Source organism: Pyrus communis, chromosome 4 (genome assembly GCF_963583255.1).
Source record: "Pyrus communis chromosome 4, drPyrComm1.1, whole genome shotgun sequence".
Classification (NCBI taxonomy): domain Eukaryota; kingdom Viridiplantae; phylum Streptophyta; class Magnoliopsida; order Rosales; family Rosaceae; genus Pyrus; species Pyrus communis.
Genome location: NC_084806.1, coordinates 4,685,217 through 4,708,951, shown reverse-complemented (window position 1 = coordinate 4,708,951; position 23,735 = coordinate 4,685,217). Strand labels below are relative to the sequence as shown.

At 38.9% G+C, this 23,735-nt stretch overlaps 3 protein-coding genes across 3 annotated transcripts; 2 read left to right on the top strand and 1 right to left on the bottom strand.

Annotated features, from left to right (window-relative positions):
* Window positions 1-444: 444 nt before the first annotated feature.
* On the bottom strand, window positions 445-3,359 carry LOC137732053 (transcription factor BHLH089-like). The gene is made up of 6 exons (XM_068471348.1): window positions 2,656-3,359; window positions 2,211-2,411; window positions 1,866-1,931; window positions 1,623-1,691; window positions 1,450-1,521; window positions 445-886 (listed from the first exon to the last, which is right to left on the bottom strand). Exons 1-6 carry the CDS (start codon window positions 2,962-2,964, stop codon window positions 758-760), a joined length of 846 nt encoding a protein of 281 aa, XP_068327449.1. The 5' UTR covers window positions 2,965-3,359; the 3' UTR covers window positions 445-757.
* An 11,607-nt stretch (window positions 3,360-14,966) lies between these two features.
* Window positions 14,967-16,397, top strand: LOC137730693 (protein pleiotropic regulatory locus 1-like). The gene has a single exon (XM_068469658.1). The coding sequence runs from the start codon at window positions 14,967-14,969 to the stop codon at window positions 16,395-16,397; it is 1,431 nt and encodes a 476-aa protein (XP_068325759.1).
* Window positions 16,398-17,931: 1,534 nt separating this feature from the next.
* Window positions 17,932-19,362, top strand: LOC137730660 (protein pleiotropic regulatory locus 1-like). The gene has a single exon (XM_068469632.1). The coding sequence runs from the start codon at window positions 17,932-17,934 to the stop codon at window positions 19,360-19,362; it is 1,431 nt and encodes a 476-aa protein (XP_068325733.1).
* Window positions 19,363-23,735: the final 4,373 nt, after the last annotated feature.

Here is a 23,735-nt window from a genome sequence, read left to right as displayed (position 1 = left end):
CCCTATTATTGCTCGTACTGTTATTAATTTATCTCCATATAAAAAAAAATTTAAAAATTGAATTTCTCATTTATTTGTTACGACTTACGAGGCCAACTTCTTTGTGCAACTTTTGTTTGTTGGGCTTTGGGCCTAACAATTGTCCCCCCTTTCTTTAGCACTAGGCCCAACTTGTAAACAAATGTGCTCTCCCATGTCAATGTCTTTTCCCTGTACTCACTGCTCAGTGGGTATTTACATCAAATTAGAAGGATGGTAGCTGTAGTTCTAAGCTGAAAAACATTATATCCCAGCGAGAAAAATAGGATTCCAGAAAGCCGAACTAATTTTATTTAATTAATGTTGTTTCAGCTTAATAACAAATCATCAATGTTATATCAATGTTTACACAAGACGTGACGAGAGCAGAAAATATAGAACAAGCAGCATTCTTTTACAAGAACATTACTAATTGCCCCGGGGGTTTTTGTTTCGGTATTTATACGGAGAAGAATATGTAGCCTGCTATAGAGGCGCGATGATACACGAAGTTAAAAGTTCGATTTTTCAACACACAAACACATGGAGATGTTTAGTTACATTACTAACTTAAGCTGCATTGTAGACGGAAATGATCACAACTCCATGCCTGATGTAGGGTGTGAGGAGGAGGTCTTCGTTGATTTAACATAACGCGGTATACTTTTTTAGACAGCTACTGAAGGAGGAAGCGTTCCCTTTGTGCTTTTATTCCCAGTTTGAAGACGAGTTTTCTAGGCTATGTTGTTCTATCGAAACCACCACCAACCTGCATATGCAACCACTCGGGTGAATTGCCGCGGTTATATTCCCTTCGAGGCTGTGTACCGAAAGCCATTGCAGCACTATCGAATGTTTGTTGACCGAACTGAAATGATAAAATTGATCTGTTATGAGAATGGCAGTCCATAAAATAGAGAAATGAATCAACTCCCACCAACACATCAGTATTTTTCGGCTTTTGTTTCTTAACCCAACATAAGATTCACATTCACCAATAACTTGGACTCTTAACTCATGAATTCCTATTGTGATCGATATGGTAGCTTCATCTAGGAGAAATGCGTGCGTGAATGTGAACAGAGTTCTGACGAAAGAGAACGAAACTGTGGTCCAAAATGTTGACGGACATTTTCAAAACACAGAAATCTGGTTTTCCGTCATTAAAATGGACAACGATGGATAACAACACAGACGGGCAACTTCACATAAGTCATATTGCTTCGGTTTTACTTTACCGACTTTCAAATAAGACAACTGACATGTACATGTTTAGGCTGATGAATTTGATGTGTGCAATAATACATGGCATATGGAAAAAAGTTGGAAAAAGAAAACAAGAAGGTACTACGATGAAGCACTCAGAGAGAAAAAAAGCGAGGTGAAAGCGATTTTAAACGCTTAACAACTGCATATAACCTATAGACTTACATCTTTAGCAGGAAACGCCTCAATTCCACGGTTCATTCTTGTATTAACTGCTTCAAGCTTCATCGACAGGAACTGCAACATCCCGAACATGGACAGTGCTCGAGCCTAAGTTGCACGTTGAAAAATTCATAGTAAAAATGAAGAACGACTGCAAATTATAAACATATTCATACCTCAACCTGCCGCTGTAGCGATTGGATGTAATTAATTATCTCATCAAGCACAAGTGCTTTTCCAATAACCTGAATCGGATAACTTACCATATCAGCAGTTTTCTACATGTTAATCCAAGGCGGAAACCAACTCGGTAAAAATAAAAACCGAAAAAAATTCCATGAGCGCTATTTCGAACATATTGAGATGCAACTGGTAGTTGACTAGTAGATGAATTTATTAAGAGGATGGCCATACCCTACCTTGTTACAACCAGGGACCAGATCTTGGAGGATTTTCATCCTCTCGCTTATCTTCTCTCTTCTAGCCTGTCGACCACATATTTCCAAATTTTCAGTCAGTATCTATCATTTAATAGCTCAAAAAGATTGTTCGAAAATTCAACCAAAATCGACGACGGTGTTATGTGAACAAAAGAGAATGTTATGGATCATAAGTGCTTGATTCATGTCCTGTTTCTCAAATTTTAGCCCTTAGTATAAAGTAGCTGACATTAACAACCTAGAGTTCAATTTCAGGTCTCGTAAATTAGAGTAGTTCATAATATCGCTCGAAAATATTGGACTTGGACAAATGAAGTAAATTACTCTTTCTGCAAGACTGTGGCTATCAGTAGCTTGACCCCTTCTAGCTCGGACATGTATGTAGTCCTGCTTAGGCGGATCAGGCGGCTGAGCGTTTTGCTCCGCCGGCTTGCCTGAACTGGTTTCCACTTCGGCTTTCAGCTCGCGAGTACTCTCATCCCTGCAGCGAGCTGATCTTTTAAGCCGTTTCCCATCACAATCACTCTACCAAGACAAAATTTGGAACAAAAATATGCAGATTTAGAAATTGTTCGATTAAAGGAGAGGACTAATTCCAATTACACGTGTAGATATAGAAATTTCTAATAAAACCATTAGAAATTTCAAAGAAAATCACTAATCACAAAGTAAACAGAAATAGTTTGCTATAATTAGCAAAAAGCTAATCAGAGTTTTTAACTAAATAAACAATTGAATTATATATTGAATGAAGAAACAATAGAAATACCGCGCCAATATTGCCACTGCTTTTTGGAGACTCGTCGTCGGCCTCGCGCCTTTTTCTCGCGGCACCGCCATGCCCTCTCATCGGATTCGGATCACTACCGGCCAAGACGTCCCGAATCGCACCCGAGACGTCCCCAAACTGCGCGAAACTCTGCGAAAAGTTAGGCCTGCGCAGCCCCAAAGCTCCGCCGGAGTCACCGGCGCTCGCGCCGGTTCCATTCATCGGGAACTCCCACATCTCAGAGAAATTAAACGACGTCGCATTGGCGTTGGAGAACGAGCACTCGTTTACGAGCGTCGGCGGATCCATGTTCACACTCCGATCCGGTTCAAGTTCGGGTTTGGATTCGGATTAACGTTCGCATTCGCCGGATTCAAATAGTAAGTTCAAATAAATCTCAAAGTCGACGGATGTAGAGAGAGAAAGTGTTTGGTGCTGTGCGTGATCTCCGTGGACAGTGGAGGTTGGTGCGCACTGTGCCTACTGCGTACTGGAGAGTTTTACTCTTACTTTTCTCTTCCGCCTGCGCCTCTTCCTCCTCACAATTTCACAACACGCAAAGCACTTGGTTTTTTCATCGACAGCGACCTCGGAAGCTGCAAAGCGAAGTCACTTACAGAGAGAGCTTTTCTCGGAGCCTCCAGCGTTTCTCTGTCCCTTTCTTTTCATGCCCTCCGTCCCCCTCCCTTCTCTCTCACTCTTCTTTTTGTAAACCTTCTCCTCGCTTCTCCACCGTCCGATCAAAGTACGATCCCAGTCAATCACATTGACGGTGGGGAGACACTTTGGAGCATTAGTCATACGATCACGTGAGATAAGAACTTTTAAGATACGAATACATTGTTTGAAATGGAATACTACTATGACAGTGTATCCAAAGTTGTCCCACCATGTGTGGTGTTATTCACATATTAAAATATAAATGGATTATAAGATTATATGTCACTAGCCTATGTTTACTTATTAACACGACTATATCAAAGGTGAGCCATTGCAATAAAAAAACTACAAGTTCCGATGTAAACGCTCTCGACTACTTGAGTAACAACACTTTTACAACTTATGCATGGTATTACTAAAGAAGATATGTGTTATAACATGAATTAATAGTTAGCACCCATTGATGAAGTAAAAATTGTACTGAAAAAACTTCTTACTACGGAGAATATACAAATTTTTTTAAGACCAATTTGCACGTCCTTACGATCAAATAATGCAATAACATGTGGAAAAAAAAATTATACAAAAATATTATATTATTGGACCGAAACACCATGACAGTCAAATTCAATCCCTAACATGATCACTATTTCTTGGGTTATGAAAGATGGGGTGAAGCTGAAGTTTTCGCTGGCTAGCGCCGAGTGGAAGTTCAATGTACTCTCTTGTTTGAGGTCTCGGGTGACGATATGTTGATTATTAAGTGCATGGATTAGGCTTGTTTAATGCTTGATTAACGTAGCTTATGATCTCCTAAAAGGTGGGTTAGTGGGTTTTCTGTAGTTTAATCATTGTTCTGATTATGATGTGTGTTAAAGGTCTAATTAATATTAAAGATTCGACTAATCTATACATTTAGATTTGGGTTGGGGGAGAATTGATTGGACAAGGTGGAGGCCCCCCTTAACTGGCCTATCATGATCGTTGTTTCCCAAAAAGGAAACGTTGCAATTCCCTTTTTTGAAATTAGATGTTTATTTTTTTCAACTAATCTCGAACTCAATCTTTAACCAAATATTTACATTAGGAATATCCAAATATCGTTAGTGGATGTATGTTTTCAGGGTTTTTTTAATGATAGAGTTCGTAAAATTTGAAAATAAGAATTTTCTATAAATACCATAAAGATTGTGGATCACTAAATCAAACGTCCATTTATAAATTTATATCGCATATTTTAACCAAATGGTATCCCGTATTTTCCAATTATATACTATAAAACACTCATTATTATCGAGCTTATGAAAAAGCTAAAGGTGCATTATTAAAAACTTTTACGGTCACATTTGACAAAAAGAATTAACGGCGTTTTGATTAAAATTTATAGTAAAATGACTTATGAGCGAATAAAAAATATCTTAAATTATCTTTTTTTTTTTAAAAAACGGTAGCATTAGTGAGTTTAATTGTTGGTTGTCAGGCGGAAGAAATTTGCAGAGATCAAACTTGCACTAAGATGCATAAACATCATTACTTTTCGTCATTGCAATAAAGAATCATCTAGTCTAGTCTGCAACCTTAAATTATCAGTTAAGTTGAAAGAAAGTAGGAGCTTTCCATTCCAATTTATCTCAATCCGTTTGGAATTCTATTCCAAACCAACTTTGACAGAGAATCATTACCCCTCTAGAGGAAAAGAATCAGTGACAGCAATTCTAGCACTCACCAAAAAAAGCTTCGAATTTGGTATACTCCACGTGCAAATATATATACATAGAGATATATAGAGGTGTGCATGAAATATTGGGCAGATGCTTTTTGGGTAAAATAAGATTCCCATTGCACGCACATTTCTACCGAGTAAGTGTGCTTGTCTGTTGCTCGAGTATAGGATATAACCTAGGACCACTTCTCAGCAATACTTTCCTTTCCGTGACTAAAATGTATTTCTCACGTGTTAGAAAAAATATCAACAATATCCATTGCATATATGCATGAGAGCATGACTAAGGTAAATCATACATGCGAATGTTGATCCTGATCGTTGATGTATGCAGAATTCGTAAAGTATTGATGATTAGGATCACCATTCGAATGCATGGACGACAATCAGGATCAGTTTCTTACATGCAGTGACGGATGCGTGTTGGGACAAGGTGATTCCAAGATCACCTAGAGTCTGAGAAATACATTTGAAAGTCTTTTGAAGACCCTTCAAATGTTTCGTACGTGTCTTTTTTGTGCCCACCAAGTATTTGACGAAATGTTTCTTGCATAGTGCTTCGACAACACTTGACAAAGTTCTCTCAATAGCACTCATCATATTGCTTCGGCATAGATCAATATCTTTTAACATGTGCGCAACTTGGTTAAGCTAACAATAACAAGCCCACCAAGTGTTCAACGAAATGCTAGTGAATAAATTGAATTTTTTTTTAAAGTTTTGCGCTCTGTTCTTTCTATCTAAACAACTTGGAACTATAACATTGGGACCTCCCAAAATTTGAATCCTAGATCAGCCATTGCTTGCATGCATGCATAGAGTTTTCTTTATTTTATTTTATGTTATCCCTAAATAAATGTGAGATTTTGAAATGAAATTAGAGGCTTCGAAAAGGCTCTTGTACTCATTAGTACCCCTAAAGAACAATCATAAGGTCGGTCTTGCATGTGCGCAGGTTGCAGGTTGATAATGACGATTTATGCATTTGTAGCTCACAATGCATCCACAATCAAAATCACCGCATAATTAAGAAGCGTAACATAAATAAACATGTGAATTTGGAATCGGTTATTGGATATCGTACTCGTACTTATCTTTAACAACTCTTTGATATAGCAAATTGAAGTGGTAAGGTTGTGTCATTGGCCTGACCTATTGTGGTATACATACAACACGCATTTGTCAAAACTCATAAGATAGTAATTGATGGATATGATGAACGCTTCGAGTACAAGTCGTGCCAAACCTTTGCCTCTTTCTACTATCAATTGTGGTTAGGCACGCGCAGTTGCCGGAAAGGATATGCTGCCCTTGCTCCAAATAACTACCACACCTTAAATCGAGAAATTCAACTCGTGCAGTTAATCTATTTTATCACGTGCGTTGATTGCGACACTGGTCCTTTTTTGTCGTCTGTGTTCAATCCGATGCAATGGATATGGCTAACAGCTACCAGCACAGCAAAGGGAAATAAGTTTGGTAGCCTTGCCTTTTCAAAGATTAACAACACTATGTCCTCTTCATCCATCATCATCGATATTGATATTTTAACGCGCTAAGTTAATATTTATAACTTTGTATTTGAATTTGTTTCGAATGTAATGTTGAGATTAATTGATCGGAAATATTTTACTCTCATCATATTTCGTTTTATGTTACTCTTCATATCGATGTCTCTTGATAGACTCTTTTCATGTTGTATTGCATAACATCGTAAATTTTTTTACTTTTAGAATTCAGTAGTATATCGCTTCTTCTTTAAAACCAAAGTTTACTTTTACATGGAGGAATTAGTTCAATTAGGCATGCCATGTGGGAGAATAGTAAAGATGGCAACGAAATCACCATGCGATTTTGTGCCAGATGCTTGTACTACGAAATTTCTGTCGACCATTTTCTCATTTGGGTGGATGTAGCAATTTTATATAGTAAGTAGACAGATGGGATGGCACCATATGTGCGATACTATTCTCAAATCGTGAGCAAAATGAGTCATATTGGGGTAAGAGCGCGTTTGGTCGACATTTCATTTGAATTATTTAACGAAATGATACTCAATCTTTGCTTTGTTAGTGAAATTCTAAATATAAATTTCATAAACAATAATTGTAAATAAAAATAAAAAAAATAAAAATTTGATGCTATTGATAAGATCCGCAACGATTATCAATTTCTGCATAACTAGATGATCATTTAAAGTTGCCAGTTAACGACTCGTATATGATGGTTTAGATCGACAAAAAATTGGACCACTGACAAAAAAAGGGGCTTAATGTTAAGGATACTTAAATGGGACCTAACTGGCCGTGGATGATAAAGTGTTTGATAACTGTAGATGTCAGAACAATTTTATGGAATTAATATGCACCTATAGATTGTCAATTTTCAATCCAATTTCCTCAATTATGATTAATGATGGATATTTCAATGCTGGGAAAAAAGTAGTTGTATGGGGATATTATCACTCGCGGGTTTTCTTAATTGGGGAGTAATCATAAATTATGGAAAAAGGAAAAATTGATGAGATTTGACAAGTTGCATGCATAAAGCGTGTGTTTTTTATATCTTACAATTTTAATGTCTGTTTGGAATTTGATTTTGTAAGACGTAAGTTTACAACAAAGTTTTTTATGTTTGGGATTGTTTTTGTAAGATGATAATTTTTTGTGTATGTTTTTTCGTAGATGATAATTATGATATAGTGTTGTTAGATGAAACACATGTTTAATATTTGATGGAAAGTGTTAGAATCTAAAGGTATTCATTTAAGTAGGTCAAAGACAGAATATATAAAGTAAAAGCTCAGTGATAATGAAAGTCCAAATAAAATAAGAATAAGGATAAAAGATCAGAAAGGACTAAAGAATTGTGGCACATATAGAGTGCAAGTTCAGTGCAATCCTAACACATCCTTGCATTATATCGGTAATCGATTCTTTCGGGTTATCGAAAAAGGGAATTGTTATTAGTACTTTAAAAATCTCATTTGGCACTCCAAATTTTCCATAATTGAAAAGAAAAATACACTTATGAGGCGTATAGAATAAAATTTTTAAAGTGCTAATAACAATCTCTTTTTTCTTTTGACGTTAAGAAAAAGGAGGAAGAAAACAGCTCGCGCTTAGCTGCACCACATTAATAATTTGGACTTTTATCTAGCTGGGGCATATATCAGTATATCACAGTTGCAGTGTACGTCTGGAATGAAAGTATGTACTGTGTCCTGATTTCGACCATATTTTTTAGCCCAACAAAATGACATGTGGCCCAGGAGACACTGGGCTAATCATAATAATTCGAAGATTAGATATGGGGATTGGGATCCAAAACATCCCATCGAAGGATCTCTTTCACCAAAACCATCAAATCAAATTTCATCTAACGGTCGACTTGTTTTGACCATTTAAAAGCTGTGATAATTTTTGGCCGTTAGATGAAATTTGGAAAGTCTAAATCACTTGATCTAGTGGCCTTGGTGAAAGAGATCCGGAAGTAATCTCTTTCCCTTTTTATCTACCAATTAAAAAACAAACATGCACATCTCTTTGTCAAACGATAGATTTTGTAAAGTTTGTTGTTGCTGGTAATGAATGTTACATTTGATTAAAAAAAAAAAGAAAAGATTTTGTTAGAATATTATATTAGTTACCTATTGACACAACCCGATCTAAAATCAAGACGTGCTGGCTGTCACGCCTTGATTTTAGATTGGGGTGTGTCATCTATAGAATTTGAACTCACATCGTCATATAAGGGCTCAACACATTTCTATTACTATGATAAATGATCACTTATATTTTTTAGATTCTTTTGAATTATTATTTTTGTGTTTGAAATGAAAGCTGTTAATCCTGATTATTTGGAAGATAAAGGCAAATGGTGCCAGACAGCCCAAGTGGAGAGTGGACAACCAGATGGGGAACATATGTGATAAGTTTTTGAATTCTTTCTCAACATGCTTTCATCATCTTTGCGACCCTGTTTGAAGCTAACTCCAGACACAGTTAATTGGCCGGAATGATCAAGCGTTGAGAGTGTAAACTCTTCCGCTGGATCCATCAAGTGATATCACAGGCGCATCCACGATTCCAACTTTAGAAGTCACAATTACAAAAATCTAGTATTTAGAAAGAAACAATATGCTAAGTGTTGTCAAGACTTTGTGCTGCTTGATTTACCAAGGTATATCGAGCATATATTATTTCAAACACTTGGTGGGCTTCATTGACGTGCTTTTCAGCCTCCAATGGGTCCCAATACAACACCTTGGTTCATATGTGGATCCAACTTTGTTGGTGATGATTGATGCATTGTGGACCTAAGGTGTAATTTTGATAATAAACATACATGTTATCACTTGTTCATTAAATAATATCATTATATGACGGTATAACTGTTACATCGAAAAATTTGTCATCCGAACTTTTTCTATTAAGTATAATTGATGGCCTAGAATGGACGTCCACCATGCATACTTGGCATACCTTTTGTTCCAAACGAGAGATCTGATCGTTGTGATATACGTCATCAAATTAATTTCAGTAATTACTTACACAATGGTTGCCCACGCTTCCATAATAATAGAGACTATTTGATGTTGAGGTAAAAATAATTATAATAATAAAAAAAACTGGTTTATAGTTTCGAATTAATACGTATAAAGATTTTGTTGACCAATTTTTTCTTATTATTTTCACTTTATTTTTTTTGTGATATTAATTTGGGCCTAAATTTATTCAAAATTTTATCAATCGAGACATTCCGATTTATACACATGACTCGATTTCTATACATGATTTAATTTCTTGGAATAAAAAAAAGTAGTGTTATTCATACACTTATTTTTACTTCTTACATACCCTTTTCAATTTTTGTCTGGCAAATCGAATAAATTGAAGAAGATTAATGATAAAAAATTATTAAAGGTGTGTAAAAAGTAAAAATAGGTGCGTAAATAACATTTTTTTTTTAAAATCGTTGTCACTTGCACACTCGATTAGAAATTAATATTAATTAACAACATTATTTAATTGTGGCACGCTTGCACAATCAATTATTGACATGTTACTCTAGTGAGGTAAACTCTAAAGTAAGGGGCATTACTTATAATTGGCTAGTCTTGAGGGAAAACACTATTCTATGCACTCAAATTCAAATTTAATTATATTGCTTTGATCGAATTTATTGTCTTGTTAAAATAAAGGAGGACTTTGGATGCGGTCCCTAGTTATGAATATTCTTTGACTGAAACCTTGTTGGTTTTCAATTTTTGATCAAAATTGTCACATCCCGGCCCGGGGGGGACCACTTCCCGGGCCCGCTCCACCACCGTAGCACGATATTGTCTGCTTTGGGCCCCGATCACGCCTTCACGGTTTTATTTCTGGGAACTCACACGAGAACTTCCCGATGGGTCACCCATCTTGGGAATGCTCTCGCATGCTACTCGCTTAACTTCGGAGTTCCCATGGAATCCGAAGCCAGTGAGCTCCCAAAAGGCCTCTTGCTAAGTAGGGAAGAGAATATACATATAAGGATCACTCCCCTGGGCAATGTGGGATGTCACAATCCACCCCCCCTTAGGGGTCCGACGTCCTCGTCGGCACACCACGACCAGGGTTAGGCTCTGATACCAAATTGTCACATCCCCGCCCGGGGGGGACCACTTCCCGGGCCCGCTCCAACACCGTAGCACGATATTGTCTGCTTTGGGCCCCGACCATGCCTTCACGGTTTTATTTCTGGGAACTCACACGAGAACTTCCCGATGGGTCACCCATCCTGGGAATGCTCTCGCTCGCTACTCGTTTAACTTCGGAGTTCCCATGGAACCCGAAGCCAGTGAGCTCCCAAAAGGCCTCGTGCTAGGTAGAGATGAGAATATACATATAAGGATCACTCCCCTGGGCGATGTGGGATGTCACAGAAATCCCTAAAATTATTGTGATAATTTATTTCTATGTATGTTACTATATTTTTTAAATTAAAAGTTAAAGTTTATAGTTGTTTATATTAATGAGATTTTAAATAAAAAAATCATAATTTGTGGGATTAAAAATATTAAAATATAATTATACTATTGTGTGTGTGTGTACACACACACACACACACACACACACATATATATATATATGTATATATAAACATGGGTACATTCATCAAAATTAACCAAAAAAATTTTGTACCAAAACATGGGTACATTCTTCAAAATCACAAAAAAAAAAAGATATTAGGCATAATAACATTATTAAATTTCTTCGATTAAACTTGACATGAATACATTCTCAAATTAAAAAAAAAAAATGCACCCATATAAGTTTAAAAATGGATTAGAAAAAAAAAATGAATTAGAAAAAAAGAAAGAATAGATTTTATATAATTTTACATATAACAAATTGATATATTTAAGAATGATTACATTATAAGATTAAAAATTTGAAAAAAATTACATGAATGGGTACATATGACACACCCCTACCCGGAATGTCCACTAGGACCCCAAAATCGAGCTATGTTAGCCGACACCTGGAAGGTGACGAAGCCATAAAGTGTGATAATGTATAAAATGTGAATAAATTTGAACTTAAAAGTGTCTAAATACCAGAGTAAGCTATGAGTAGTAGCGAACCCATTTCACACGCGATGTCAAAGCATAAGTAAAGTGCAGTAGTGTGAGTAAGAATCATACCCTTAAAAGTAGACACCAATACTAAGATTAGCCATAGATCCTCGTCAATACGGACTTAGCAGTTATAACCTGGAGGGGTACAAAACAGAAAGTGTGAGTAAGCAGTAAAACCAAGCTTCCCAAAACTATTACCTTTCTAACAGTAATAACCTCTCACTATAAATCCCTTATTGTTTTCTATAGAATAGTAATACACACATATATATATATATATATATATATATATATATATATATCTATCTATATCTATATATCCACCCATGCTAAAAAAAATGGCCAAAACCATGGGTATGCCATGTCCATAGACTCTACAATGCATTAACAAGTAGGCCAAATGAACTTAATCGATATAAAATGATACATCAGTTGGAATCACCTAACGTGACCTGTACGACTGTACTCATATCACATCAATCAATGTTAGCACATAAGTTGGGAGTCACTTTTAGTGACCTGTACGACTTATCCATATCTCATTGATCATCCCTGCACACGAGTCGGAACCACCTCTAGTGGTCTGTACGACAAGACTGGGTGTAAATAAGTACGCTCAAGTGCTACGATCACGTGAAGACTGGGTAAATAATCTCGTGTCACCTACGAGTCGAAACCACCTATAGTGGTCTGTACGACAGGCCTGTGCACTTACCTCGAGTCCAAGGTGAGTGTAAGGTGCTGGAGGTGAACATCACGTGAAGGATTGTGCCCTGACTACGGGCAGGAGCACTAATACCGGGGTGCAGGTATCCATATCTTATCAATCAATGCTAGTATACAAGTCGAGAGTCACCTATAGTGACCTATACGACTTAATCTATAGCTCATCAAACATCCCTGCACACGAGTCGGAACCACCTTTAGTGGTTTGTATGACAGGACTGAGTGTAATAAGTACGCTCAAGTGCTACGATCACGTGAAAACTGGGCGAATAATCGTGGGTCACCTACGAGTCGGAACCACCTATAATGGTCTGTACGACAGGCATGTGCACCTACCTTGAGTCCAAGGTGAGCGTAAGGTGCGGGAGGTGAACATCACGTGAAGGACTGTGCCCTGGCCACGAGCGAGAGCACTAATACCGGGGTGCAGGTTTATGAGCTCTCAATGCATCTCAATATAATATGTACAACTCATGGGCAAACAGTACGACAATATCGGAGTTGCTTAACACATAAATGTAGTCATGCTATAACTCCATCAATTCAACTAATACCATAAACTCACCTGAACTTACCTGGGTGTCCTGCGTTCACCTTTGCACTTCAAAGCATTCACAATAATTATGTGCAAGTAATATACATATGGATATACCATGATGCAATCAAATACTCAACCATGTCGTAGTATTTTAAATTATATACAATACGGTGTAAAATGTACAATCAATAACGCCCTACTCCCGAACTACTTATTTTCAGGGATAATTATCCGTGACAAGCCCAATTAACATTAATTTAACTAACTAATTCACAAAACTAAAACTTGCCTTTACCAATTTCCTTCGCATTACTCAATTTCCCAAATCAGGCTTTTGTCTCAAATATATTATGGCTGCATCTAACGTCTCGTTAGACTGCCTACGTACCCTAAATAGTGATCAAGCCATTCATAGTTCATATAGTACTTCAAGCATTCACAATAATTATATGAAGGTAATATACCTAAATCAATTTAAAAGTGTCGATGGAACTATCAATAATATGTACGATAAAAGGAAAAGATCCATTCACCTGAAGTACACGTTATGATTCTCTAGTGCACGCATCAAGGCATCTCGAATGATTGGCGCCTGCCACGAAGTCCAAAAGTGGACGGAAGATGGTCAATTTTGCATACAAAGTCGGCGGGTGCCTAAAGCTTCCCGGTGTCGATTCGTCTTCTACAGTGGTCTAACGGGGTCAAGGTTCGTTGGGTTTTTCTCCTGGGATGATGGGCTACAAAGCCTAAGTGGTGGCATCGGCCATTGCTTTGCCGATTTGCCAGAAAATCGAAAAGAGTGGCCGGAGCACCGTAGATTTTCGTCGACTTTCATCGCCTCCAACCGTCATATACCATGGTTAATCAAGGTGGTTCTTGGGTGAGTTTTGTAGAGGGGAATGAGAGCTTTAAGATGGTGATGGTGGCGTCGAAAAACTCCACTGGAGTTGGTCGGAATCGGCCTTGGAAAATGGGAGCTTGCGGTGGGTGTGGGTCGATGGGAAGGCTACTTCCCTTTTTTTTCTCTTTTCTTTCTTTCCTCATTTCTGATTTGGCTTCACCCCACAAAGTGGGGATTTAATTTAATTAAAACTAAACCTTGAATAACCAATTTCGAACGTCCGTAACTATATCGTTATAATCCGGACTCACAAACGGTTTTCGCCTATACGTTCGTACCAACGAGTACTACGAGGATATGCTAAAAGAATATGTCCCACATCTCTCAAGCCGATGGTCAACGGAAGTCAAAGTCCTTGCCTCTAGGGCAATTTCGTAAATTCATGCTTTTAAAATAAAATAAAAACGTAAAATTTGTAACGGGTTGTCACAACATATAAGATTAAAAAAATTGAAAACATTTTTTTTAAAAAGCTAATGGGTACAAACTTATTCTAATTTTTCTTATTTATTTTGGAAATGTTTTGAATTGAAAATTAGTTAGGAGTTTAATAAAGGTGTGAGTATTAAAATTCTAAACTAATTATTAACTTTTATTTTAAAAAATTATGTATTGACATGTAAATTCATTATTACATTAATGTTAGAAACTTGGATCAAAATATGAAAATTAATAAAATTTTAGTCAATGAACATTAATAAATAGGGACCGGATACAAATTTTTTCTAAAATAAAAGTTCGTCACAAGCATGTACAACTTCATGTAATTGCTTAGGCACGAAAATACAGTTTGCTCGTTTACACGACCAATAGTGTTAAGTCCACCGAAGCTCCAACATGTTAATCAACCCTAGATAGTAGATTTCCTAATACAAATTGTTAATTCCTTTCGCCTCTCCTTAATAATTAGGGTTCTCTTTACTTTCCGACTTGGAATTAGGTTTTCCTTTTCGCAGAATAACCCGGAGAAGGTAATATGTAATAATTAATAACCTAATAAAAGCCCTAAGTTATGAAGGAATCCTACTACTTACAGGAAACTTCCAATTCCGAATATAATTAGGGTTTGTTTCCCAGTGGGAGCCAATGGAAACTATATATAGAGGAGTCGATCAACTTTTCTTAGAAACAAGAGAAGCCAATGGAGTCGTCACTTGGAAAGTTGATTTCTAAATCTCTAAAGAGACCTGGCGATTTATTTTTCCCCACCCATGGCAGCGAACTGGCCCCTCCTGACCTGCAGACTAAAAAAATTCGCATGACTTACAAGGCAAGCATGGAGTACGGTGAACTTAAACCGACGGCTAATCGACAAAACCCCGCTGCCGACTGCGATGAATCGTCCAATGCTCTTCCCCTTGATCCAAATCCTACTACTGCGAGGAGTCATTCAAGCACCCAAGGAGATCAAAATGCTGATTTGTTTTTGAGTCCATCTGCAACCCCCAAGGCCAAGGCGCCGATTAATATTGCTGATGCCACTCCAGTTTTTTCTGCTCATGGTTCGTCCCGTTCCCACGATCAGAGGTGTTTAACAACAACGCTGGATTTAGCCCGAAATTGGCCACGTCCCGTTTGGCATAGCCCGTGGAAGATTTACAGGGTCATCAGTGGTCACCTAGGATGGGTTCGCTCTGTTGCTTTTGATCCAAGCAACAGATGGTTCTGTACAGGATCCGCAGACCGGACAATCAAAATATGGGACGTAGCAAGCGGGACGCTACAACTTTCTCTTACCGGACACATTGGGCAAATACGAAGCCTTGCCGTTAGCTCCAGGCAACCCTATTTGTTCTCGGCTGGCGATGACAAACAAGTCAAATGCTGGGACCTTGAACAGAACAAGGTTATCCGTTCGTATCACGGTCATCTTAGTGGCGTCTACAGCATGGCTCTCCATCCGACTCTTGACGTTTTAGTCACCGGGGGACGGGATAGCGTATGCCGTGTTTGGGATGTTCGTCTCAAGAATGTGCAAGTTCATGCATTGACTGGACACGAAGATACAGTTTGCTCCCTTCTCACCCGCCCAACGGATCCACAAGTTATTAGCGGGTCTCACGATACAACTGTCAAGCTGTGGGACCTTAGAAAGGGAAAAACCTTTTCAACTTTAACGCATCATAAGAAATCGGTGCGAGCACTGACACATCATCCTAAGCTAGATCGGGGTAATTGCTTCGCATCGGCTTCAACAAACACCATCAAAAAGTTCAACCTTCCGAGGGGTGAGTTTTTGCACAACATGCTCTCCCAACAGAAGTCCATTATCAACGCAATGGCTGTCAATGAAGATGGAGTTATGGCTACAGGAGGCGACAACGGTAGCTTGTGGTTTTGGGATTGGAAGAGCGGCCACAACTTCCAGCAATCCCAAACAATTGCACAACCGGGCTCGCTGGAGAGTGAAGCTGGGATTTATGCTCTTTGCTACGATGTCACTGGCACAAGGCTGGTTACTTGTGAAGCTGACAAGACAATCAAGATGTGGAAACAAGATGAAAAGGCCACCCCGGAAACTCATCCTCTAAATTTTAGGCCTCCTAATCTTAGAGACGTCGGGCGGTTCTAGCTCACGGTGTGCTTACTTTGTTACTACGATATTGAAGTTTACAACTTTTTTATGATGTTTATTTTAATTCTGCTTCATCATGTATGCGTTACTATCAGGCCTTGAATTTTATATGCGTAATTCAATTGCTTAATTGTACTTCAAAACTTGGTTTGCTCTAGTTAAAAAAGTAGCTAAAGATTGAGGTTTGAGGAAGTCGTAGGAAAGGAAGCGAACACTTAGATTAAACATGTAAAATTTACTTGCCTCTGACAGGTACGAGTCGAACTTATTGTTCCATCTCTTGTAACTTGTTCTGATCAGCTGCCTTGCACTTTTGCGATAGAGGTGAAGCTGCCTGCATTTTTGAAATATCGAATTAAGTAGAGTACGTAGTAAGATGGTCATCCCTTGGAAATGAGTTTGATTGCATTAAGCATGTATTTAAAGTTAAACTGAGACAATTTCTTCGTCCCAGTGAATGTATCATTTGCTAATACCACAACGTAACTATCTCATGACGGTATAAGATCACAGCATAAAAGCATGTACTTAAAGATCACATATAACATTATTTACTAGATTGACCAAAATGTCTCGTTCAATACAACTTCATACATGAATTAGTCAAGTGACAAGATATGGAACCATCATACTTTGAAATGTTCTTCTATCCATCACTTAAAAGGCATGGGGGCATAGATGTTTTAAGTCCAGGTATATGTATCATCAGTACCGTATCTGTTCATAGCTGAACTTGATTGCGGTGTCGAGCGGTGTCGGGTGGTGTAATTGGTGTTGGGTTTGAAAGGTTTCAAACTTCTCTACCTCTTCGTTCGTTCATACTTGTAACATTGTCTTGAATCTTCCTTATGATGATCCCCAAGCTCCCAACTTCGAAATGCAATGCCTGGTCATGGGGAATGTCAAGTAGAGTTTAGAACTCAACAGAAAAAAGCTGGTTAACAATTCGAAAATTCAACATTTGTTAAGTTACCAGAGCTTTGTAATCGTGAAAGAATATGTTTGGATTTTTACTAACCCATTCACACATCATCTATCAAGCTTTGACTCTTAAATCCTAAATTCGGTTGGCTAAAAGGGGTGATTTTGAGGTTTTATAGCTCCATAGATGACGTTCAATTTATTTCTCAACACCATCACTTAAAGCTAGTGACGTTATCGATCACATATATCTAGTTTTCAGTCTCGAGACATTTTTAGGATAAACTTTTATTCCAAAATGTTAATTAACCCTAGATAGTAGATTTCCTAATACAGGTGTTAATTCCTTTCCCCTCTCCTTAATAATTAGGGTTCTCTTTACTTTCCCACTTGGAATTAGGTTTTCCTTTTCGCAGAATAACCCGGAGAAGGTAATATGTAATAATTAATAACCTAATATAAACCCTAAGTTATGAAGGAATCCTACTACTTACAGGAAACTATTTTAGATTCCAATTCCGAGTATAATTAGGGTTTGTTTCCCAGTGGGAGCCAATGGAAACTATATATACAGGAGTTGATCAACTTTTCTTAGAAACAAGAGAAGCCAATGGAGTCGTCACTTGGAAAGTTGATTTCTAAATCTCTAAAGAGACCTGGCGATTTATTTTTCCCCACCCATGGCAGCGAACTGGCCCCTTCTGACCTGCAGACAAAAAAAATTCGCATGACTTACAAGGCAAGCATGGAGTACGGTGGACTTAAACCGACGGCTGATCGACAAAACCCCGCTGCCGACCACGATGAATCGTCCAATGCTCTTCCCCTTGATCCAAATCCTACTACTGCTAGGAGTCATTCAAGCACCCAAGGAGATCAAAACGCTGATTTGTTTTTGAGTCCATCTTCAACCCCCAAGGCCAAGGCGCCGATTAATATTGCTGATGCCACTCCGGTTTTTTCTGCCCCTGGTTCGTCCCGTTCCCGTGATCAGAGGTGTTCAACAACAACGCTGGATTTAGCCCGAAATTGGCCACGTCCCGTTTGGCATAGCCCGTGGAAGATTTACAGGGTCATCAGCGGCCACCTAGGATGGGTTCGCTCTGTTGCTTTTGATCCAAGCAACAGATGGTTCTGTACAGGATCTGCAGACCGGACAATCAAAATATGGGACGTAGCAAGCGGGACGCTACAACTTTCTCTTACCGGACACATTGGGCAAATACGAAGCCTTGCCGTTAGCTCCAGGCAACCCTATTTGTTCTCGGCTGGCGATGACAAACAAGTCAAATGCTGGGACCTTGAACAGAACAAGGTTATCCGTTCGTATCACGGTCATCTTAGTGGCGTCTACAGCATGGCTCTCCATCCGACTCTTGACGTTTTAGTCACCGGGGGACGGGATAGCGTATGCCGTGTTTGGGATGTTCGTCTCAAGAATGTGCAAGTTCATGCATTGACTGGACACGAAGATACAGTTTGCTCCCTTCTCACCCGCCCAACGGATCCACAAGTTATTAGCGGGTCTCACGATACAACTGTCAAGCTGTGGGACCTGAGAAAGGGAAAAACCTTTTCAACTTTAACGCATCATAAGAAATCGGTGCGAGCACTGACACATCATCCTAAGCTAGATCGGGGTAATTGCTTCGCATCGGCTTCAACAAACACCATCAAAAAGTTCAACCTTCCGAGGGGTGAGTTTTTGCACAACATGCTCTCCCAACAGAAGTCCATTATCAACGCGATGGCCGTCAATGAAGATGGAGTTATGGCTACAGGAGGCGACAACGGTAGCTTGTGGTTTTGGGATTGGAAGAGCGGCCACAACTTCCAGCAATCCCAAACAATCGCACAACCGGGCTCGCTGGAGAGTGAAGCTGGGATTTATGCTCTTTGCTACGATGTCACTGGCACAAGGCTGGTTACTTGTGAAGCTGACAAGACAATCAAGATGTGGAAACAAGACGAAAAGGCCACCCCGGAAACTCATCCTCTAAATTTTAGGCCTCCTAATCTTAGAGACGTTGGGCGGTTCTAGCTCACGGTGTGCTTACTTTGCTACTACGATATTGAAGTTTACAACTTTTTTATAATGTTTATTTTGATTCTGCTTCATAATGTATGCGTTACTATCATGGCTTGAATTTTATATGCGTAAGTCAATTGCTTAATTGTAGTTCAAAACTTGGTTTGTTCTAGTTGAAAAAGTAGCTCAAGATTGACGTTTGAGGAAGCCGAAGGAAAGGAAGCGAACACTTGGATTAAACATGTAAAATTTACTTGCCTCTGACAGGTACGAGTCGAACTTGTTGTTCCATCTCTTGTAACTTGTTCTGATCAGCTGCCTTGCACTTTTGCGATAGAGGTGAAGCTGCCTGCATTTTTGAAATATCGAAGATCTTACGTAGTAAGATGATCATCCCTTGGAAATGAGTTTGATTGCATTAAGCATGTATTTAAAGTTAAACTGAGACAATATCTTCATCCCAATGAATGTATCGTTGGCTAATACCACAACGTAAAAACCGTGATTAATACCATCTCATGACGGTATAAGACCACAACATAAAAGCATGTATTTAAAGATCACATATAACATTATTTACTACATTGACCAAATGTCTCGTTCAATACAACTTCATACACGAATTAGTCAAGTGACAAGATATGGAACCATCATACTTTGAAATGTTCTTCTATCCATCACTTAAAAAGGCTAGGGGGCATAGATGTTTTTAGTCCAGGTATATGTGCCATCAGTACCGTATCTGTTCATTGATTGCGGTGTCGAGCGGTGTCGGGTGGTGTAATTGGTGTTGGGTTTGAAAGGTTTCAAACTTCTCTACCTCTTCGTTCGTTCAAACTTGTAACATTGTCTTGAATCTTCCTTATGATGATCCCCAAGCTCCCAACTTCAAAATGCAATGCTTGATCATGGGGAATGTCAAGTAGAGTTTAGAACTCAACAGAAAAAAGCTGGTTAACAATTCGAAAATTCAACATTTGTTAATCGTGAAAGAATATGTTTAGATTTTTACTAAACCATTCACACATCATCTATCAAGCATTGACTCTTAAATCCTAAATTCGGTTGGCTAAAAGGGGTGGTTTTTGAGGATTGATAGCTCCATAAACGACGTTCGATTTATTTCTCAACACCATCACTTGAGGTTAATGACGTTATTGATCACATGTATCTAGTTTTTAATCTCTGAGACCTTTTTAGGATAAACTTTTATTCCATGTTTTTGGTATTTTAGGAAATGTTTAGGATTTTTTAATTTGCTATTTTATTCTCCCTTGGAAGTTAGAGTTTGTTACGATTATATAAACAACCTTTAGGGTTGTATTTTGACAAGGGTAATATTAGAGAAACTAAATTTATAGACAAAATTTACAAACTAAATGATATGTCACCATTAAGAATGAGCACATTTATCAACCGTTAACTAATAAACCAACTATCAGCTTCTATGTTTTTTAGTTTTCAAAATTTTGTTTACAAATTTAGTCTCTGTAGTATTATTCTTTTGACAATCATTCATACCATTATCAATTAAGCTTTAAAGTTCTCCATATTTTCTAGATTGCTGATGGAATTTAGCTTATGTTCTAAGATTTGACGATAATCGATTCTACCAATCCCGTTTCTTGCCGTGTCACAGAGGAAATCGTCATGTGTTTCTCCATGTTTACCAACACGTAACAAATTAGGACATTGGGTCAATAGGTGCTTAAAGTTATTTTGTAGGACGGGATTGAAAAACAAAAGGAGAAAAGAGCTCATGTTCTTGTCCTGGTCTTCTTGTGTAGTGTTTGGTTTGGGCCTCTATATGCACTTCTCGTGTTTGGTTCGGTCCTTTTAATGAGGCCTTTTGCTTTGCACAAGTCAGTTGCAATCTTTCAAAAACTGGACCATCGACAAGGAAAGATTTTTCAATGTAACGAGCACACGAGATGGTACATTATATATCATTATACAAATAGTGGAATATATGTGTTAAAAAGTTAATAATTTAAAAGTAAAATTTTACACCACTTACATAAAAACACATGATGTACCACATGTATTCGCGTAAACTTTGTGATAGAGGGAGTTTTAAACCAGCAGAGCAGAGCAGTGTTGTGTGTTTGTGAGCGTCCAAAAGAGAACCGATTTGGAATGCCAAATTACAACCAAGACCATTCTCCTCCGATACCAAGTAGCTAGCGCAATGTATGACGAAACTTGTGAACTGGCGCTCCAGAACTAGATGAAAGAAAGCAGGAGAAGGAAGCTGCCGCCGGCGCGCCGCTTTCCCCTTGAAATTGCGGTGGCACTAGAAACAGGTGATGGTTTCGTTTCTGCAAGCACTCTGTTTCGTCATGCAACTCTTATACTCTGTCTCATCATCTTACCTTTGTCAATGCCCCCTGCTCGTTTCTGAGTCGTCACAGGAACCGTGCGTGCCTGCCCAGAATCAAGTCCAATTTATACGTAGCATGATCAATTCATTAAACGAGGCGGGTAAAAGTAACATCCTCATTCACTAACAAACCCAATTTAGTAAAAAACAAATAACAGCCAAGGTTAATAAAAAATTACAATCGAGTTTTTGAAAAACAGATCATGAGCGGGAACGCCGGGAAGGGTATAAATCAGTGGTATCACCTCAAAGTTTCTTGCTTCCAAAGATACAAGTTCAGCATTGTCATCTTTCTCTCTCTAAACCCATTTCTCAAGTTCTTTTTCTTCTTGTTCAAACTTAGAAAGGATGAAGAAATACCCACTGTATTTTGATAACCGCACCTCCTTCGGCCCGCCTATGTTTTCAGTCCAACTGGGATTCTCCGAAAAATTAAGCGACTTGCAGAAGAAGATCCAAGAATCGCACGGGATTCCGTTTGATCAACAGAAATTTTTACAACATCGTCTCCAGGGGGAAACCATGTATCTTGAAGACGATTCCGTCCCATTAATCGATTTGGTATCGATACCGAACTGCTTCCTCTGCGTCACTGGGTAAACGTTTTCTTTCAGTTCTTGATTTTCCGTTCTTTGTTTATCGGAGAAGAAATATGACATTGTAAATAGGAGCAACTTTCTCTAAGTCGATTTTGTTTTTGATTGGCAGTGTAACTCCCATAGCCGCCGCCGGAGGAGGAGAAGAAGAGAAAGATGAGACCTTCGAAAAGGATTGGCCGCGCGAAATCAAAAGTAGCATGCAGATTATGGACAAGTTCGTCATTAACTGGTTCGCCGCCCTTATTCTTGTTTATTTGACGTCGGCTTTATTTTCCTTCCGAATTTCGGATTATGGCTTCAATTTCTTGAACTTTTCACGGTTATTTAAGTAGTTAAATTGTTAATAAAAAGCCAAACTCTGGGCAACGCCGGCAACCCACCACCGGCGGCTCCGCTAATGTAGCTCTGGGACTCCGGAATCCGCCCGTGAGGTTGTTTCCGCCGAAGAAACCACCCTGAGGGAAACCCCTCTGGGACCGACCCAGATAGGCGATCAGGGTTTATAAACCCAGTGACGTTGCTGTCGGAAAGCGAGAGCCTTTGAAGGCTTCGCAGCCGCAGAAGGCCGCGGCCGATGTGATCGGACAGCCTTGGCGACTCTTCCGGTTGTCGGGTCACATTTGACGCAGGCCCAGCTGCAGGGACTGTCGTCGTCTTCGCTCCATGAGGCGGGCTTGGCTTCCCGACCCAAAAGCCCCTCCTTGACGACGATCACCCAAACAAATGGCCGTCGTTGAAAGTGGGGAAGAGGGAGCCAAGGCTAAGAGAAGCCATATTATATTAAAGTTTCAATGTAATCATTTTTCATTGATTTTCTCTGTGGTCAATTTGTTCATTCAGTTGTTTCCAGTGAGCAGTTAATTGATTTGCTTGTTTGTATTCTGAATTTGACAGTGCCATTCCTCGGGGAGTAAAAACCGAAGAGCTCAGCGTCAATGTGGTTGTCTGTCGGCCAATACTAAGCCTGCAAGCAATACAAGACAATCAGATTGGGCTGAAGGCTCCTCGAGGAGTAAACTTGCCTGCCGTTGTGGTGCGGGTCAACACCTTCCACACTTTGACCCTTCTGAGGATCGAGTTGGATAGATTGAAAGACAGCCTGAAGGCCTTCCTGGTTCCGAAATTCTACTCCCTATTTCATTTTAATACCGACGATAGGTTGAGTCCCTACACGCTCGTCACTGAGCATTCTACCTTCTCTGAACTTGAGATAAAGGATGAGGACGTTGTTCTTGTTTGTGAGCTTCCTTTTGCAGTTCAGAGGAGTGATTGGGTGGTGACAGTGCGCCATCATGAGCACAATGCAAGTGGAGGTGCCGCGGAAGTCTCTGTGGAGATAGAACCTTGGAAGACTCTGGAGAGTTTGAAGAAGATACTGGTAAACCATCCATCAGGGTTCCAGACCC

Bases quoted from the DNA above. Each gene is read 5' to 3' on its own strand.
- LOC137730660 (XM_068469632.1), top strand. From the start codon at position 17,932: ATGGAGTCGTCACTTGGAAAGTTGATTTCTAAATCTCTAAAGAGACCT.
- LOC137732053 (XM_068471348.1), bottom strand. From the start codon at position 2,964: ATGGATCCGCCGACGCTCGTAAACGAGTGCTCGTTCTCCAACGCCAAT. The intron at 1,692-1,865 runs GTAGGGTATGGC...TATCCGATTCAG, and splicing joins TGGTCCCTGGTTGTAACAAG to GTTATTGGAAAAGCACTTGT. The intron at 1,522-1,622 runs GTATGAATATGT...GGGATGTTGCAG, and splicing joins CGCTACAGCGGCAGGTTGAG to TTCCTGTCGATGAAGCTTGA.
- LOC137730693 (XM_068469658.1), top strand. From the start codon at position 14,967: ATGGAGTCGTCACTTGGAAAGTTGATTTCTAAATCTCTAAAGAGACCT.